A 19,471-nucleotide genomic window follows, 5' to 3' on the forward strand; every position below is an offset into this window, starting at 1 on the left:
TGCCTCAATTCTAACTTAAATTTTCAACATTCAGATTTTTATGGCTGAAAATTCTAACTTTGTCAAGATTCTCACTTTATTTCTCAAAATTCTGTTTTTAAGCCTCAATTTTTTTACTGTCAAAATACTGACTTTTTTATTCTTATTTTTATTTCTCAAAATTATCACTTTGTTTCTCAAAATTCAGATTATTATGCCTCAAAATTTTAATATTATATCTCAAAAAATGTTATTTCCAAAATTTCTCACTTTATTTCATAAAATTGAGATTTGTATGCCTCGATATTCTAACTTTATATCTCAAAATTCCCACTTTTTTTCTCAAAATTCAGATTTTGTGTCTCAATTATAACTTTGTGTCTCAAAATGTTGACACTTTCTCAAATATTAGATTTTTATACCCCAATACTAACTTTGAATCTCAAAATTCTCATTTTATTTCTCAAACTTCAGATTTTTATGTCTCAATTCTCACTATTTCTCAAAATTGATTTTTAGGCCTTGAAATTCCAACGTTATATCTCAAAATTTTGACATGAATTTATTTCCTTCAATTTTGATTGTCCCTCTATTTAACATTTCTATTCTTCAGTTCTTTTTTTGTTGTTTATTTTGAAATATGTCTTTTATTATGTCTTATTAAAGATAATCTTGCAATTCTGAGTTTACATAGCTAAGCTTTTATTTTGCAATTATGACTTTATTTCTCAAAATTCAGATTTTATATCTCAGAATGCTGACTATTTTTGAAAATGAGTTTTGACTGTCCCTCAGAATATGGCTTTTTCTAGTTTTTTCAAGTTCATTTTCAAGTTTTTCAAGCCCCCCATCCCCCCCCCCCCCCCCCAGAATTATGTTTTTAGCTTTCTTTTAGTTTGTTTTGAAATTATGACTTTTTTTCCTCAAAATTGCACACTTCTTAAAATTGTAAACCAGCTTGTAAGACATAAACTCAGGATTGCAAGGTGGTCTGTAATGTAATATAAAGTGTTAAAAGTGAAATCAGAATAATTTGAGATAAAAAAAATTCACTCAAATGCAAGTAAAACTAAATTGCAATTCGTAGTTCATCTAATTTATTGATTTTTTTACAAGATTTTTCATGAGATAACATTTATTTTTCTTGACATTTTGAGTGTATATGTTGCATAAGTCTAACTTAATTTCTTCCACTTCTTAGTTTTTATTGAAAATCTGTGTTTGTATTTCACATATATGGTGTTTTTCTCAGCACTCCCTATTTCTCATATGAAACTGCTAATTCTACTGGATGTGACTTATTATTACTCCCTGTTTGTTTATGAAAAATATAATATGCCTGAGGCAATAAACCTTTGAGGAAAGCTTAATCATAACACCGTCTGAGTTTGTGTTCCTTTCCTCCCACGATCATGCATTAAATGTAGTTTTGTTTTTTGTTTAGATCCAAAAACTACTGCCATAAAGACATTTTGGATGTGTGTCTGACATAAAAGTTGTACCTAATGCTAAATTTAACAAATTATCAAAGCTAAACCAAATTAGTGTTTATATTTAGAGTTTCTGTTGTCATTTTGATTTTTTACTTACATTTTATTTAATTATTTTTGATGTGCAAAATATATGATTTTATTTAATATTTTTTTATGATTTTATTTAATAATATGTTTTTATTTAATTTTTATTTTATTAAATGTATGTAATATTTATTATAATATAATTTAATTATGAAATTAATTAATATTTATTTTAGTTTTTGATTAGTTGTGTTGTTTTATGTCGAGTTATAACGCATTTCCATGTGGTACTGCATTTTTTGTGCTCATTCTGGCAATAACTCATTAGCTTAGGAACACAATAACAGTAGGCAAAGCTGCAATTACAGTATGCGAGTGTTAATTATGCGAGTGTTAATTATTTCTCTCATACCTTCATGTTTGGTTGTCTATTCCTTAACAGAGCTGCTTTTAATACAGTGCCTGCTCTGTACATACGCTTTCAAGTCAGCCACAAATGATGTTTATTTCAGGCTAGGTGTGGAGTGAGCATCAGAAAAGCAGTCACTAGCATTGCATTGTGTTATTTTCAGGATTTTTTTTTTAATAACTTCTCATGTCTTCTTGTGTCTCTGCAGCTCTGGTGTGTCGCTGCCATGGCGACTCTGACCCCCTGCCTCTTACAGATCTTTGCTGTGCTCCAATTGGCTGCCTGCTCGTTTCCAGAGGAACCTGGGCCTTTAATCTCCGCCCCCGCTGAGGGTAAGGACACGCCCCCTCCCCTTTTCACTGACTGTATATACAGCATCAGCAGAGACATTATTAGGCAGATATACATTACATCATGGGTATCTAACGCATGTACTGTATATTTAGAGCAACACAGGTACCTTGATGTAAATGGTATGAATCATAATTGTAATTGTTTTGGAGTTTATTACTTTATTTTTAATGTGATTTTAACAATAACAGCAACATAAATTATATGATGCATTGCTGTTTTGAAACTGGATAGCACTTTACAATAAGGTTGTATTAGTTATTGTTAATGTATTTACCAACATGAACAAACAATGATCAATACATTTATCACAGTTTTTAGTCATGTAAGTTAATGTTAGATAATAGAAATGAAGCTGTTCATTGTTAGCTTGTTAACTCACGGGCATTAACTAATGTTAACAAGCATAAATTTGGATGTTAATAATGCAGTAGTGAATGTTAAACTAATCAATGCTGTACAAGTATTGTTCATAATTAGTTCATATTAGTAAATACATGAACTCATGAAACCTTAAAGTAAAGTGTGACCTAAAACTGTTACGCTATGGAAAATACTACTTGTAAATTCTCAGTTTCTAATGATTTACTGCATTTATTAGGTATGTTTTTGACCAAACATATTAATGTTAGTTTTATTCTGTAAACACTTGATACCTTTTTTTTATCAAATTTTAAATAAAAATGTTGTCATTACGAGATTTTTTTCAGAAAGTGACAAAATTTTTTAATTTGTTGTGATTAAAAGTCAAGGCTACTACACCAACTATGACATTTTATTACATTTCAGGAGTTAGATCCTTATGTTTTATAAAAAACAAATAGAAACATGATAAAACATTTTTTGCTCTTAATGACAATTTATTTCATTTATTTGGATGAAGTGTTATTCGTTTTATATTCATTTATTCTGCATTAGTTTGCAGAATGAAATGAAAATTGCATATTATTGATACTAAAAATAGCATATTTGGAGAAACATTTTCGTTTTTTAAGTAGTTTTATGACGTATTTCTCATATTCATTTTTTTCTGATTTATTTGAATTAGATTCTTATATACAGCTTCAATGTTTCTTATTTTAATTTTAGTTTAAATGTAGTTGTGCTACTTATATGTATGTGTACAGTATATGTATGTTGTGTGTGTGTGTGTTTGTGTGTATATGGGTGACGCAGTGGCGCAGTAAGTAGTGCTGTCGGCTCACAGCAAAAAGGTCGCTGGTTCGAGCCTCGGCTGGGTCAGTTGGCATTTCTGTGTGGAGTTTGCATGTTCTGCCCATGTTCGAGTGGGTTTCCTCCTGGTGCTCTGGTTTTCCCCACAGTTCAAAGGCATGCAGTACAGGTATATATACAGTTGAAGTCCGAATTATTAACCTTCCTTTCAATATTTTTTCTTTCTTAAAGTTTTTCAAAATGATGTTTAACAGATTCAGGGAATTTTCAAAGTATGTCTGATAATATTTTTTCTTCTAGAGAAAGTCTTACTTGTTTTATTTCGGCTAGAATAAAAGCAGTTTTTAATAAAAATAAATAAATAAAAATTATGGACAAAATTATTAGCCCCTTTAAGCTATATATTTTTTCGATGGCCTGCAGAACAAACCATTGTTATACAATAACTTGCCTAATTACCTTAACCTGCCAAGTTAACCTAATTAACCTAGTTAAGCCTTTAAATGTCACTTGAAGCTGTATAGAAGTGTCTTGAAAAATATCTAGTCAAAAATTATTTACTGTCATCAGGGGGGCTAATAGTTCTGACTTCAACTGTCTGTGCGTGCATATATATATATATATATATATATATATATATATATATATATATATATATATATATATATATATATATATATAGTGGTAGGTGTGCTTTGGCCCGAGGTCGCTGGCTGAGTGCCTTAGTGTCCCACCAGTGATGATATGCAACTATATTGCAATGCTATGAGTGTGATATTGAGAGGATGTCAGAACACCAGGAACCATTGCTTGTTTACCAACGTCACTTCAGAGTTAGTATTTTAATGATTCTGTAGCGTAATGTCTGAAGTGATAATAAAACAGGTCATTTTGCTCACATTTCAAGATTATGAGGCTGAACGGCATGAAATGCCATCAGTCTACCGAGATTTCACAGTATTTTTCTGATATCACAATAATTAACTCAGAAAAAGCCAAAGCAAAGCAAACACTTCCAGAAACACTACTAGATTACTATGGTATAAATACAGCACTACAACATACAAAAGTTGGAGATCAACTTAGTCATTTACCTGTTTTATAATAATTTGATCAGCGGTAGTTTGAAATTTACACTGTTTTTCTTCTCTAAGGACTTATTATGCCATCTTTGTCGCCATCTTGTGGTGGAACGTCAACTGTCTTTGCTCTGCTCAGTATGACAGGCTAATGGATGCCGACACGCTGTATCTCCAAAATTATAAATATTTTAAAATAGCCATTATCTTTATAAATAAACTGCGTAGTTGCAATCTAAACAACTAAATTTTGACCTTTTAAAGCCTCAAATGTACATTATGTTGTCCAACAACTGCAGCATTTGTCAAACTGTAGTGAGTTTATTGATCTGCTGTCACTCTTTGGGGGCGAAATAATACAGAAGAGTGAGGAGGCTGTAGCAGTTTTGATGTTGCAGAATATTGCACGGCTTAATGTGTCAGCAAGAAGAGTGTGTTTTCTACAGGTGGTTTGTCAAGCCCGCTCACCTGTGTGAGGCACACTGCACAGTGTTTTGAGCGGGTTTAACTATTTGCATTGTGTCGAATAAATTGAACTCATAATTGCTAGCATGGGAGTTTGGTAGGTTATTAAAATGGTCTTTATTAAAACTTAAAAGCTATTTTTAATCAAATTTCACATTTGTTCAACCTTTTAATGTGGTAAAATTGCTGTAATGCCACTTTTTATGTGTCTAATTTAAAGCTTTTCAACGTTAGCACTTTTGTGAAGCCGTCGTGTACATATGGTTAACATATAATGTGGACGTGTCGCACTGTTTTTAAATAGTTTTGCACATTAGCGCTGCATGGATGGATGAAATACACCATATGGCTGTGATCTTTTTAAAAGCCTTTAACATAATGGTGCTGGAACAACCGAGACCAACTGCGTGTGTGTGTGTGTGTGTGCATGTGTACTGGTATTCCCTATAGACCTCACAAAGCAGAATCAGTGATATTGATGAACAACCACTCATGCATCTCTAATGATTCAGTAGAGACCAGGGGTCAAAGGACAACCAGCACAATGTACTTTGGGTTTATGTGGGTCAAGTTTTATTGCCACTAGCATAGTAAACCCTGAATTCACCCATATTGTGGGGTCCTGCCAGTGTTCGCTCTCTGCTCGCTAAATGATTTAGTAAATATACTGAATGCCTTAAAGGTAAAGTTGAGCTAAAACAAATTGTTGTTGTTGGATGATGTTAGTTCACATCTCTTTATTGTGAATTGATTAATTTTGCTCGAGAAGTGTTGCCATGTATTCTTCTTTATGGTGTTTTGTGGGAGGGTGATTTTTGTTTTCTCTCTATAAAGCATGAGAACAGAGCTGGTGTGCTGTTCTTGTAAAATCTGGCAACACAAGTCTAGTCCAAAACAATACTGCGAGAATGAAAAATGGAGAAGGGTCTGTCTGCAGACCGGGTGCAGATGCAAGCTGGGCTGCGTGCAATGCTTTTAATGTGCACACTTAACCCTGACCCTCACAGTGACATTACTAGGTCTGTTGAGTACATGGTTCTGACATTTCATGTCTGAGATTGTGTCTCAGCTTGCATATGCATGTTTGCAGTCACATACTATTAGACTCACTGAAGAGCTTTTGAAAGCTTGTACCTAAAGCATTTTTTCTAAATTGATTTCTAAATCAATCAATTAAATCAGTCAAAACCATAGAATGTAAAAAACTGGATGTATTATCCATGACGTCACCCATAGGTTCCTGAAGAACACAAATGAAGGTACAAGTAGGCGAGGCCAACCATCGCCATTTTAGTCGCGCGTCATCGCACTGACCGGGCGATACCAGACCAGCGACGAGATGATCCCAAGGTTTCCATATCCGGAACCAGGCCATATCCTGAGCTGCTGCTGCGCTGATGGTCATGGGGAGTGGAGAACATGAGTCTGATTCCAGCAACGCTCCAGGGACAGATAAATCTTCGCTGAGGCCATCTTCCAGCCTCCACCACGGTGACTGAAGCTCTGTACAAGACTTTTGGCCAGCGGAGAAATTAAAATGGTCGTGCCCAACTGAGTCTGGTTCTCTCAAGGTTTTTTTTTCTTCACTCCCATCAGGTGAAGTTTTTTTTCCCTCTCCGCTGTCGCCACTGGCTCGCATGGTTCAGGATTGGTAGAGCTACGCATCGATGAATTTGCTCTTCAGTGTTTGAACTCTCAGTAATGATTTTAAATCACACTGAACTTAGCTAAACTGAACTGAACTGAACTTAAACACTAAAAACTGAACTACGCTGTTTCAGTTACTATGACCATCTATGTGAAGCTGCTTTGACACAATCTACATTGTAAAAGCGCTATACAAATGAATTGAATTGAATTGAATACCAAATAAGGGCAAAGAGGCGGAGCTACAGACGCCTGCTGGCATTTTGCTTAGACAGGCTTTTCTTTGGGAGAAACGCTTAACTTCATTACATGTGACTCGTGTGTTTTCTGACCCCATTTGCTTGGTTGTATACTATATCAATAAAGTGTTTAGACTTTTAAAAACACTGTTGTAAAACATTAAGCCTCTAAACATTGTTCTTATGGCATTTTTCTACAGGAGGAAAATGCTAATTATTCCAAACACTTCAAATATAGTCTGAGTTAGTAAATGCAGGGCAATTTAAGAAATCCAGGCATAACACTGTATAACAGCATTTCAGATGGCTGTTCTACAGCCCACAGCTAATCAATCTGTCAGATTCTGGAGTGCATTACAGCTCTAAAGAGAATCATAAGTGATAAATTATTTTAAATAAAACAAATGCATTTATAGAGATTAATTTCATTCACCTGGGAAATGAAGGCCACTTGAATTAATTGTGCTCACAAACCAGTGCACAGCATGACATATGATCTGATAATTGTAGGAAATAATTCTGAAAGGCAATTGACTGCCTAAAGCCACACAAAACAAAACAAATATAAGATGTATATGTCACGTTCAGTGGATTATCAGCTGGAACCAGCTGAGATGAAGTGACCTAGCTGTCACTTAAGTGGCCACACCCTTAATTATGCAGACTTAAATAACTTAATAAAGCAAAATGGATGATTTCTAATAAAAAAAACTTCACCCCCCTCACAGTTGTCATGAAGGGTAATATTAGCTTTATGAACCAAAAATGTTCTTTATACCAGGCTGTGACCACCTTTCTTCTGTGGTAAAGTTGGCCATGTTGACATTGGCCTCAACAGAAATGTGCTCTATTATGGAGCCAGGCCTAGTGGAATTTCGATGAGTTGCAGTTTCAGTTGCTTCCACATTAGCTTCACAAGGAAGAGAGAGATGTTACTGTTTGGTCAAAACCTAGTGGTGAAATCCCGCTCCCCCATGTGAAGCCAATACAGAAGTAACTGAAACTGCAATTCATCGACTTGCCTTTGGGGGCTGGCTCCAGGAACTCCAGATGATCACTGACTGCAACGCTAAGTTGGCCAATTTTAAAGCTGATAAAAGCATGTTTACAGCCTGACACAAAAGATGGTTTTGGTGTATATAGCTAATATTACCCTTCATGACAACTGTAAGGGAGTGATTGTTTTTAATAACTCATCCGTTAAGTTTATATTAAGTTATATTAAGGCTGCATAATTAAGGGCATGGCCCCAGCTAGGTCTTGCTGGTCACACCTCATCACCTCAACTGATTCCGGCTGATTAGCCGCTGAACTTGGCATATTCATCATATTTTTGATTTGTGTTCTGTGGCTTTAGGCAGTCATTTGCCTTTCGGAATAACTTCCTACACTTATCAGGTAATATAGCATGCGGTGTGCACTTAATTGTGCTTACAAACCATTCACGTGACCTCCATTTCCCAGGTAAGTGAAATTCTTACTTGTACACCATCTGTTTAAATGTATTTGTTTTATTTAAGATCATTTATAATTTATATTTCTCTTTAGAACTGTAATGCACTCCAGAATCTGACAGATTGATTAGCTCGGCCCTAGAACAGTCATCTGAAGTGAAATCCAGTGTTACGACTGGATTTCATAAATAGCCTCGCATTTAGCTTATATTTGGAGTGTTTGGAGGTAATTTGTGTTTTCCTCCCTATTACAACAGTGTTACAGTGTTTTTAAAAGACTAAACACTTTATTGATATAGTGCAGTGGGTGTCAAAGTGAGGGTCGGGACCCCTTGGGGGGTCGCGGGACAATGATAAGGGGTCGCTTAGTGATTTCCAAAACTCAAATAAATTTGAGAAAACTATTAGAATTACCATATTTTATTCATAACCCACAGAAGATAGTTAATAGTTATGTTAAAGAAAAAACAACAACAAAATACAAACAAAAATCAGCCATCAGCCTTTAATTTTTTTATGTTTAAATTAAATTAACAAATGACTACAAAAAACATTATACGGTTATTAGACTGTTGCATTTTTATGTTGTCAATATGCTCATGTTTATTTATGCCTATAGTTGTGTATTTTTAAAGTATAACCACCTTGAAAAATGGGGGTCACAAGTCACTGACATTATTATTTTGGGGGTTGCGGGTTGAAAAGTTTGGGAACCCCTGATCTAGTGTACAGCCAAGCACATGTGGTCAGAACACAAACGAGTTGCGGGTAATAAAGTATTAAGCGTTTCTCTCAAAGAAAAGCCTTTCTTAGCACAATGCTAGCAGTCATTTGTAGCTTCATTGATGCTCCGCCTCTTTGCCCTTATTTGGTATCCCCCGGTCGGTGCAATGACGTGCAAACAAAATGGCGATGGTTGACCACGCCTACTTGTAGCTTCATTTACACCTACAGGTGACGTCGCAAATACTACGTCTATATCTTTTACAGTCTATGGTCAAAACCTTTCCCTGTACCATTCCTGAAAATACAGCTACTACATTATGCTTTCCATTGTGTTCAACTGTCCTTTTTTCTGCTCATATAAACAGCCATTTTTAGAGAGAGAGCGAGAGAGAGAGAGAGAGAGCGTCAGTAAAACAATGTGACCTTTTTAAGGGCTTTCCGCACTTAATTGCTCTTTTCCAAAGCACAAAAACATTTAAACCCTTGTGAAATGTGTCCAAACAACTGAAGGCGCAAAAACAGAATCTCTCATCCTTTTCTCCTTCTAACACTGGAATTAATTACATGCAGAAAGTGTAGGAAGTATTATTAGCATTCACAGTAAATATGTGGGTGTCCTCAGGCTCAGATTCAGACTCCAGTTCCCTGTTCGAGACACATTTCTGTTTGTTTCTGTTTCTGTTTTTTTTTTCTCTCTATCTCTCTCTTTCTCCGGTGGTAATCTGTTTTCTAATTGTGTTTAACCTCCTTCCACTGCATTTGGAAAGCAATTTTGCTTATCTGGGATGTGTGAACGCTCTCTGAGCTGCGTTTTATGCTGGAGTGTAGTAGGGACACAATAATAGAAAAACTTATCAGCTTTCTCTCATGAATATTCATTATGAGACAGCAGGACATTGGCCCAGGAGTCCTGACTGATTGTCCTGGCAAGTTGAATTAGTCAGAGTAGGATTAATGTGTGTGTGTACAGTATGTGTGTGTATCTGTCTGTGTGAATGTGTATGTGTTATTGTGTTTGAGTGTGTCGATGTGTGTTGGAGAGTGGCTGTGTGAGTGTGTTTGTATGTTTGTCTTTGTCCTTGTGTCTGTCAGTGTGCGTGTGTCTGTCTATCTATGTGCGTGCACATGTGTGTGTGTGTACTGTATGTGTGTGTGTGTCTGACTCTGTCTGAATGTGTGTGTGTTTGTGTCTTACTGTGTTTGTGTGTGTGTGTGTGTGTGTGTGCATGCTTGTGTGTCTGTCAGTGTGTGTGTCTGTATGTCTCTGTGTGTTTGTGTGTGTGTGTGTGTGTGTGTGTGTATACATATGTCTGTCTGTGTGTCTGTCTACTTGTACTGTATATGTGTGTGTGTGTGTGTCTGTTAGCGAAAGTGTGTGCGTGTGTGTACAAGTCTGTCTGTCTGTGTGTGCCTGTCGTTGTGTGTGCGTGCTTGTGTGTGTGTGTGTGTGTGTGTCTGTTACTGTGTGTGTCTTTGTTTGTCTGTGTGCATGCGTATGTGTTTGTATGTGTGGATGTCTGTGTGTGCTTGTGTCTGTATGTGTATGTGTGTGTCTGTATTTGTGTGTGTTTGTCTGTCTGTGTGTGAGTGTCTGTCTGTTTGTGTGTTTGTATGTGTGTGAATGTGTTTGTCTGTCTGTCTGTCTGTGTGTGTGTGTCTGTCTGTTTGTGGATGTGTGTGTTTGTGTGCAGGTGTCTGTGTGTTTCTGTGATTGTGTCTGTTAGCGTTGGTGTCTGTGAGCGTTTGTGTGTGTGTGTGTGCCTCTTTGTTTCATGGTTATGTCTGACAGTGTGCACGTGTGTGTGTGTGTCTGTTTGTGTTTGTGTGTCTGTTTGTGTATGTTTGTGTGTGTGTGTTTCTTTGATTGTGTCGATTAGCATAAGTGTATGTGTGTGTGTGTGTGTCTATTTCATTTGTCTGTGCGTGGGTGTTTATCTTTGTGCATGCCTGCGTGTGTGCGCATATATGTCTGCCTCTGTCAGTGCGTGCATCTGTCTGTGTGTAATTTTAATAGCATATTATTCTATTATTTACTAATATTTTAAATGAGCTTTTCAATTATTTATTCATTCATTCATTCATTTTCCTAAGGCTTGGTCCCTTTATTAATCAGGGGTCCCCACAGTGGAATGAACCGCCACCTTATCCAGCATATGTTTTACACAGCGGATTCCCTTCCAGCTGCAAGCCAGTACTGGGAAACACACATACACTATGGCCAATTTAGTTTATTACATTCACCTATAGCGCATGTGTTTAGACTGTAGGGGAAACAGGAGCACCCGGAGAAAACCCACGCCAACACGGGGAGAACATGCAAACTCCACACAGAAATGCTAACTGGTCCAGCCGGGACTTGAACCAGTGACCATTTTGCTATGAGGCAACAGTGCTAACCACTGAGCCACCGTGTCAATTTTGGAATATAATCTTATTGGTAACACTTGTATAACTCTGATTAATTAATTGTAGTAATTACATTAAGCTATTTGAAAAAATCAGAACAAGTAAAAACAGTTCAGGTTTACAAAAAGAAACGCAGATAAAAACAAATAATTTATACTTTACAGGTAATTTTGAAAAACAACATGCACTTAATAACCTGAGAAATGTCTTCTAGGGGCAGATAATGCCTTTATGGTTATTTACCATCTTAAATAAACCCCGTAGACCATGAACATAAACATCATTACGTCACTTCACAGAAAGTGGAGAGAGAAATGTTTTACCCACCAGTCATTTCACATAATCCTAGCACTGTAAAAATTAAAGTAAATGAGGTGAAAATGAGTTGAGGTTACAGCGTTCGTAATGAGTTTAATTAGTCCCAGGTTTGGTTTGTTCACAGTTATTCATTGGCATGAAGGGCACGGGATGTGATGTTATATGGCAATTCATGATAATGACTAAATAAGATCAATTACACATCTTATATAACCCAATTACATTTCTAGCAAATTACATTGTTTAAATCAGCACAAATAACACTGCATCACAATTCATCAATCAGTATAGACTTTAAAATATTAAATACAAGATTAATGACATGATATTCATATGGTTATACAACCCCAAATCAGAAAAAGTTGGGACAGTATGGGATATGCAAATGAAAAGAAAAGAAAGAAGTGATTTCTAAAATTAATGACCTGTATTTTATTGCAGACAATACAGCAGCACTTTATTTGCTGTTCCTGCTCGTGATTTATTTCCTTTTTTAATAAACACATATTTAAATTTTGGTTCTTGCAGCACATTTTTCAAAAAGTTGGAAGAGTAAAGCATTTACTACTTTGTAATGTTGCCATTCCTTTTCACAACACTTAAAAGAGGTTTAAGAAAACATCAAGTAATGAAGTATTTCAGGTGTTATTTTGTCCCATTTGACCTGCAAACAAAGTTTGTCCCATTCGTTCCATCAAAATGGGCCACACATTCTCTATTGAAGACAGTTCGGGACTGCAGGCAGGCCGGTCAAGTACCTATAACCTCTTTCTCTGCAGCCTGGTCTCTGTATTGTGTGCAGACTGTGGTTTTGCATTGTCTTGTTGAAATATTCATGGGCATCACTGGAAAAGAAGGCAGCATATCCGGCTCCAAAATCTTTGTGTACTTTTCAGCATAAATGGTGCATCACAGAAGTGCACGTTACCTTTCCTAAAGGCACTAACACAACGCCATACCATGACAGACCCTGGCTTTTGGACTTGTTGCTGGTAATAGTCTGGATGTTCCTTTTCTTCTTTGGCCCGGAGCACGTGGCGTCAATTTATTTCTAAATTTACTTTGACTTGTATATTATTGCAGACAATACAGCAGTACTTTATTTAATGTGTTTATTTAATGTATTTTTTTAATAAACACATATTTAAATTTTGGTTCTTGCAGCAGATTTCAAAAAAAGAAGTTGGAGCAGTAAAGCATTTACCACTTTGTAATGTTGCCATTTCTTTTCACAACACTTAAAAGACATTTAAGGGACTGAAGACAGGTGTAATTTTGTCCCATTTGTCCCATCAAAATGCGCCACACATTCTCTATTGGAGACAGGTCGAGACTGCAGGCAGGCCAGTCAAGTACCTGTAACCTCTTCCTCTGCAGCAAGGACTTTGTAATGTGTGCAGACTGTGATTTTGCATTGTCATAATCATTCATCATACTGAGCTCAAGGCTGTGTTGTGTTTTATTTTATTAATTTGTATTTTTTTTATTTATTTATTTATATAAATTTTTAAATTTTTAAATTTTAAGTTTTATTAACTTATTTATTTTTTCACTCATTTGTTTGTTTTTGTTTTTAATGTAATCTATTTATCCAATAATATATGCATTCATTTGTTTATTGGAAATTATTTCATATATTTATATTTCTTTCTTACTTTTATCTATATTTTTTAATTAATTAATTAATTAAATTTTTTTATTTATTAAATAAGTTATTTTTCATTTCATTTAGTTATTCATTAATTTATTAGATTATTTATTTATTTAGATTACTATTATTATTATTATTATTATTATTATTATTATTATTATTATTATTATTTAGCATAAGGAGCTCAAGGCTGTTTTGTGTTGTGCCATTTATTTTATTCATTTATATTTTATTTAATTCATTCATTCATGCATTTTATTTATTTATTTATTTATTTATTTATTTATTTATTTATTTATTTATTTATGTATTTATTTATGTATTTATTTATTTATTTATTTATTTATTTAATTCATTTTTCATTTATTTTATTTATTTATTAATTAATTAATTTTTTTATTTCATTAAATTTCTTTCTGTCTATTTATTTATTTATTTATTTATTTATTTATTTAATTATAATTACATTAATTAATTAGTTAAATATTTAGTTATTGAGCATCAGAAGCTCAAGGGTGTGTTGTGTTTATTTATTTATTTGTTATTTTATCTAATTAATTAGTTAATTTCATTCAAATTATTAATTTATTTCATTTATGTATTAATTTCATTTAACTTATTATTTTATTTCATTTATTTATTTTTCAAGTTATTAATTTATTTATTTATTCATTTTTATTTATTCATTTATTTATTTAATCATCTAGCATACGGAGCTAGAGGTTGTGTTGCTTTGTTTTTTTTTTATTATTTATTTATTTATTTTGTTTATCATTGGTTTATTAAAGTTCCCAGTGATGGGTTGCGGCTGGAAGGGCTGGAAGGGCTCTTCCTCTGCCGCCAGGACTTTGTAATGTGTGCAAACTGTGATTTTGCATTGTCTTGTTGAAATATGCATGGACATCACTGGAAAAGAAGGCAGCATATCGTGTTTCAAAATCTCTGTGTACTTTTCAGCATTAATGTTGCATCACAGAAGTGCACGTTACCTTTGACTTGTATTTCATTGGAGACAATACAACAGCACTTTATTTAATGTCTTAAGGTGTGCAAAAGTACAGGATCTTCATTGTCGCATTTCAAAATGCGCTACACATTCTCCGTTGGAGACAGGTCAGGACTGCAGACAGGCCAGGAGCATTTTAGGGCTAGTAATGAGGTAAATTGGTTAAATATTGATGTGATTTGAAACAGGTGATATCAACAGGTGTTTGTAATTATGATTTGGTACAAAAGCACCAAGGTCTATTGCTTTTAAAGCAAAGATGGGCTGAGTATTGCCAGTTTGCCAACAAATAGATGAGAAAATTATTGAAATATTTAAAAGCAGTCTTCCTCAAAGAAATATAGGAAGTCATTTATATAGTTCAATTTCAACAGTTATTAAAAGAATCAAGGAGTCTTGAGGAATTTTAGTGCATAAAGGACAAGGGCAGAAGCCTGAGCTGAACAACCGTGATCTCTGATCCCTCAGGAGACATTGCATCAAGAATTATCATTCATCAATAAGCCATATAACCACATGGGCTCAAGACTACTTTGGCAAACAAGTGTCAAGTACTACAATATATAGCTACATCCACAAATGCCAGTTTAAACTTTACTGTGCCAAAATTTGAAATTTATTTATTTAACAGCGACAATGCTAATCAACAGTAAACATGTAAATAAGCCAGAGTTAGCCACAAGGGCTAATTTTTATCTGTTTCCCCCTGCCAAAAGGAAGCCCTATGTTAACAGTGTCCAGAAGTGTTGTCGACTTCTCTGGGCTCTGAGTCGTCTGGAATGGACCATCACACAGTGGAAACCTGTACTGTGGTCAGATGAATAAGTATTGCAGATATTTTTAGGGAGGAATGGATGCCGTTTACTCCGGACCAAAGACGAAAAGGATTATCCAGACTGTTACCAGCAACCAGTCCTAAAGCCAGTTTCTGTTATGGTATGGGGTTGTGTCAGTGCCCTTGGCAAAGGTAACTTGCCCTTCTGCGGTGGCACTATTAATGCTGAAAAGTACATAGAGATTTTGGAGCACAGCATTCTTTTCCATGGACACTCATGCATATTTCAACAAGACTGGCTGTGGAGGTTGTGTACTCTTGACCTGTCTCCAATAGAGAATGTGTACAGCATTTTAAATCACAGGACGAATTGGATTAAATTTGCTTGCAGGTTGATTGGGACAAAATGACACCTGAAACACTTCATCACTTGGTGTCTTCAGACCCTGAACATCCCAAAAGTGTTGTTATAAAAGGGCAAAAAATTGTGTGCTTATTAAAAAAAAAAATCATGCGGAACGCAGTAAATAATGTGTGTTGTTTTGTCTACAATGAAATACAAGTCAAAGTAAATTTAGAAATCATTTTCTTTTTTTATTAGCATTTTCCTGTCGCAACTTTTTTCTTATTTGGGGTTGTATCTTGAAAAATATCTAGTAAAATATTTTGTAGTGTAATCATGGCAAAAAATAAAATAAATCACTTATTAAAAATTATTTTTAAAAAAAATATTACGTTTAGAAATTTGTTGAGAAAAAAAATCTTATTTTTGTTAAACAGAAATTAGTGAAAAAATGATCTAATAATTCAGAGGGCTAATAATTCTGACTTTAACTGTGTATCATATTCATTGAATTATATATAACCAGTATATAGACCAAATCAAATCATACATGTTTGGATGCAGCAAAACTGGAGTGAATGAATAATGTCAGAAATGTTAAGTTTTGTGAACCGTCCCTTGTGGGGGGTCGGCTTGTTTTTGGATGAGCACACAGTGATGTATGTTTTTGTTCTGTCCTCCATCTATAGCTCTTCTGGGACAGTGATGGACACGTTCCTGCCTGTGCTTGAGTCTCTGTTTGGTCCATCTATATTTCATAGATTTTGTCTCTCTTTGTTTGGGTGTCTCAAACATCTTTCTCTCTCTGTTCAACTTTCCACATTTTGGCTTTCCTCTTACGTTGGTTATACTGAATTCTCTGGATTTCTGTGTTTTTCAGTGGTGAGACGGTATCCGGTGTTTTTGGGCCGAGCGCATCGCTCTTACACCCGTCAGGAGCCGCTTTACATTCAGACCGTCCTCAGAGTCAACCGTACACTTTACATTGGAGCCAGGTAACACTCGCCTGCATTCATAATCACTTAGCATACAGAGCTCAAGGCTGTGTTGTATTTTATTTATTTATTTATTTATTTATTTATTATTTTTTGTTAACTTATTTATTTATTCACTTGTTTGTTTGTTTTTATTTTTAATGTAATCTATTTATCCAATAATTTATTTATTCATTCGTTTATTTGAATTATTTCATATGTTTATATTTATATTTCCTTCTTTCTTTTATCTATAATTTTTTCTTAATTAATTAATTAATTAATCTTGTTTATTTATTAATTAACTTATCTTTTATTTCATTTAGTTATTCATTAATTTATTAGTTTATTTATTTATTTAGAATATTATTATTGTTATTATTATTAATATTAATTTAGCATAAGGAGCTCAAGGCTGTTTTGTGTTGTGGTGTTCATTTTATTCATTTATATTTCATTTTATTAATTTATGCATGCATTTAGTTATTTATTTAATTCAATTGTTTATCTCATTTTATATGATTATTATTATTATTATAAAATAATATGACATGATTATCATTTCCACTCTTATTAAAAACTCTCCATTTCACCACATCGTCTTACCTAATTGGTCTTAAACAAAAATGACATTTTACACAAAGAGAAAATGTCATTACCACTCAACACATTGAGCCGATAAGAAAACATATTCTCTTCAGAATGTCAAAGAGTGTGTGCACGTGTGTTTTGACAGAAAACCTGTGTTCAGTTTGACTGCAGGTACATTTGGTTACATTTCTGAAATCCATCACACGGACAGGCCTTCAAAGGATCCTGATCTCGAGGGAGTTGACATGTGCTGCTGGTTAGGCCGCGGTTGAAAGTGAAACCCCTATTCGCTGACCTTTAACCATTACACAGTCAAGCTTCTTAAACGCTTGCTTTCTCTCAAGCTGGAGAACAGATAGAGTCCATCTTGAGTTTCTGAGCACTCTTAAAAACTCTTAACCAACTTTTTCATACGGCCCATAATGCTTTGCGTGGATCATGGGAGAATCTTACGTTAACCTATAGTCAATACGTTAACCACATAGTTAATATTTTCTTTTGCCTTTTATCAATGTTAATATATGTATATGTTTTAAGAAAGAACATTATTATTGTTTTAACAATAATAATAATAATAATAATAATAATTCATTCATTTTCTTTTTGACTTAGTCACTTTATTAATCTGGGGTCACAACAGCGGAATGAACCGCCAACTTATCCAGCTTATGTTTTACACAGCAGATGCACTTCCAGCTGCAACCCATCACTGGGAAAATTTTAATAATAAAAATAATAATAAAATAATAATAATAATAATGATAATAATAATAATAATAATAACAACAATAATTATCAATGTTAAAATATGTATATATTTTACGAAAAACATTATTATTATTATTATTATTATTATTATTATTATTATTATTATTATTATAATTATTATTATTATTATTATTATTATTATTATTATCATTATCATTATTATTTTAAATTATTATTGTTATTGTTATTATTACTATTACTATTATATTAATGATAATAATAATTATTATTATAAATATATTGCAATTAAAATAATATTTTAACTTATTTTTTATATAAAAATACAAAAGCTAATAATAATAATAATAACAATAAATATCAATGTTAAATATGTATGTTTTAAGAAAAAACATTATTTATTATTATTATTATATTTTTATATTAGTATTATTATTATTATTATATTAATGATAATAAAATTATTATTAATATTAGAAATATATTATAATTAAAATAATATCTTATAACTTATTTTATTATATAAAAATACTAAATCTAATAATAATAATAATAACAACAACAACAATAATTATCAATGTTAAAATATGTATATGCTTTAAAAAAAACATTATTTTTATTATTATTATAATTTTAAATTATTATTATTATAAATATATTGTAATTGAAATAATATTTTAACTTATTTTATTTTGTAAAAATACTAAAGTTAATAATAATAACAATAATTACAAATGTTAAAATATGTATATATTTTAAGAAAAAACATTATTATTGTTATTGTTATTATTATTATTATTTTCAATTATTATTATTATTATTATAAATATATTGTAATTAAAATAATATTTTAACAATTTTATTATATAAAATACTAAAGCTAATAATAATAATAATAAAAATAAAACAATAATAATTACATTTATAATTATTATTTTTAGCAGTTTATAAAATACTATAAATTTATATTTCATTTAATGCCTCACACTTTACATCCAGGTAAAGATATCGGATTTAAAACCTTTACTTAAAAATTAAGTTGCCATGCTGTGCAAATTGTTTCTCCACAAATTTTAGTATATACTGTAGAATAAACTTCATGCAGTTTTCATACTCCTAATGATGCTTGGTGTGTGTGTGTTGGTGCAGAGATGACCTTTATCGAGTGGAATTGGACCATGTATCTGGAGATGAAATGTTCTACAGCAAGGTGAGCTTGTACTGATCTTTCTTTTTCTCTCTCTCTCTCTCTCTCTCTCTCTCTCACACACACACACACACACACACACACACACACACACACACACACACACACACACACACACACACACACACACACACACATAAATAATTGCATGTATAAATTATTTGCCTTGAATGCTGGTGATGATTTTATTCCCTTGTCGTTTTTGCAGAAAAGAACATGGGAATCCAACAAGAATGACATCCGCATCTGTAGAATGAAGGGCAAACACGAGGTAAACGTTCAATGGCAAAACACTGAAGTTTATTTTCTATTTCATTGCCTTTTAACCACTGCCCGAGCGTGTAAGTTCATTTACAGCAATTTGAGTTATTTACTCTATGATTTAGACCTGTGGCGGAGCTGAAAACTCTCATTTCATAAATTCTCCCAGAGAGT

The 19,471-nt window shown here is 33.3% G+C and overlaps 2 protein-coding genes across 14 annotated transcripts in view; one reads left to right on the forward strand and one right to left on the reverse strand.

The window, feature by feature from the left end:
• Positions 1–19,471, forward strand: part of sema6ba (sema domain, transmembrane domain (TM), and cytoplasmic domain, (semaphorin) 6Ba) — a 282,900-nt gene that overhangs the window by 161,009 nt on the left and 102,420 nt on the right. For all 13 annotated transcript variants that reach the window (XR_012388324.1, XR_012388326.1, XM_073919106.1 and 10 more), the window contains 4 exon segments: positions 2,114–2,237; positions 16,419–16,533; positions 18,979–19,039; positions 19,245–19,307. Coding sequence is in view for 11 of the 13 variants with exons in the window: in XM_073919085.1 (XP_073775186.1) it covers positions 2,114–2,237; positions 16,419–16,533; positions 18,979–19,039; positions 19,245–19,307 (363 nt within the window). In the remaining 2 variants the exon portion in view is untranslated.
• Positions 1–19,471, reverse strand: part of cactin — a 475,834-nt gene that overhangs the window by 68,764 nt on the left and 387,599 nt on the right. The gene's annotated exons all lie outside the window — the stretch shown is intronic.

Source organism: Danio rerio, chromosome 2 (assembly GCF_049306965.1).
Source record: "Danio rerio strain Tuebingen ecotype United States chromosome 2, GRCz12tu, whole genome shotgun sequence".
Lineage (NCBI taxonomy): Eukaryota > Metazoa > Chordata > Actinopteri > Cypriniformes > Danionidae > Danio > Danio rerio.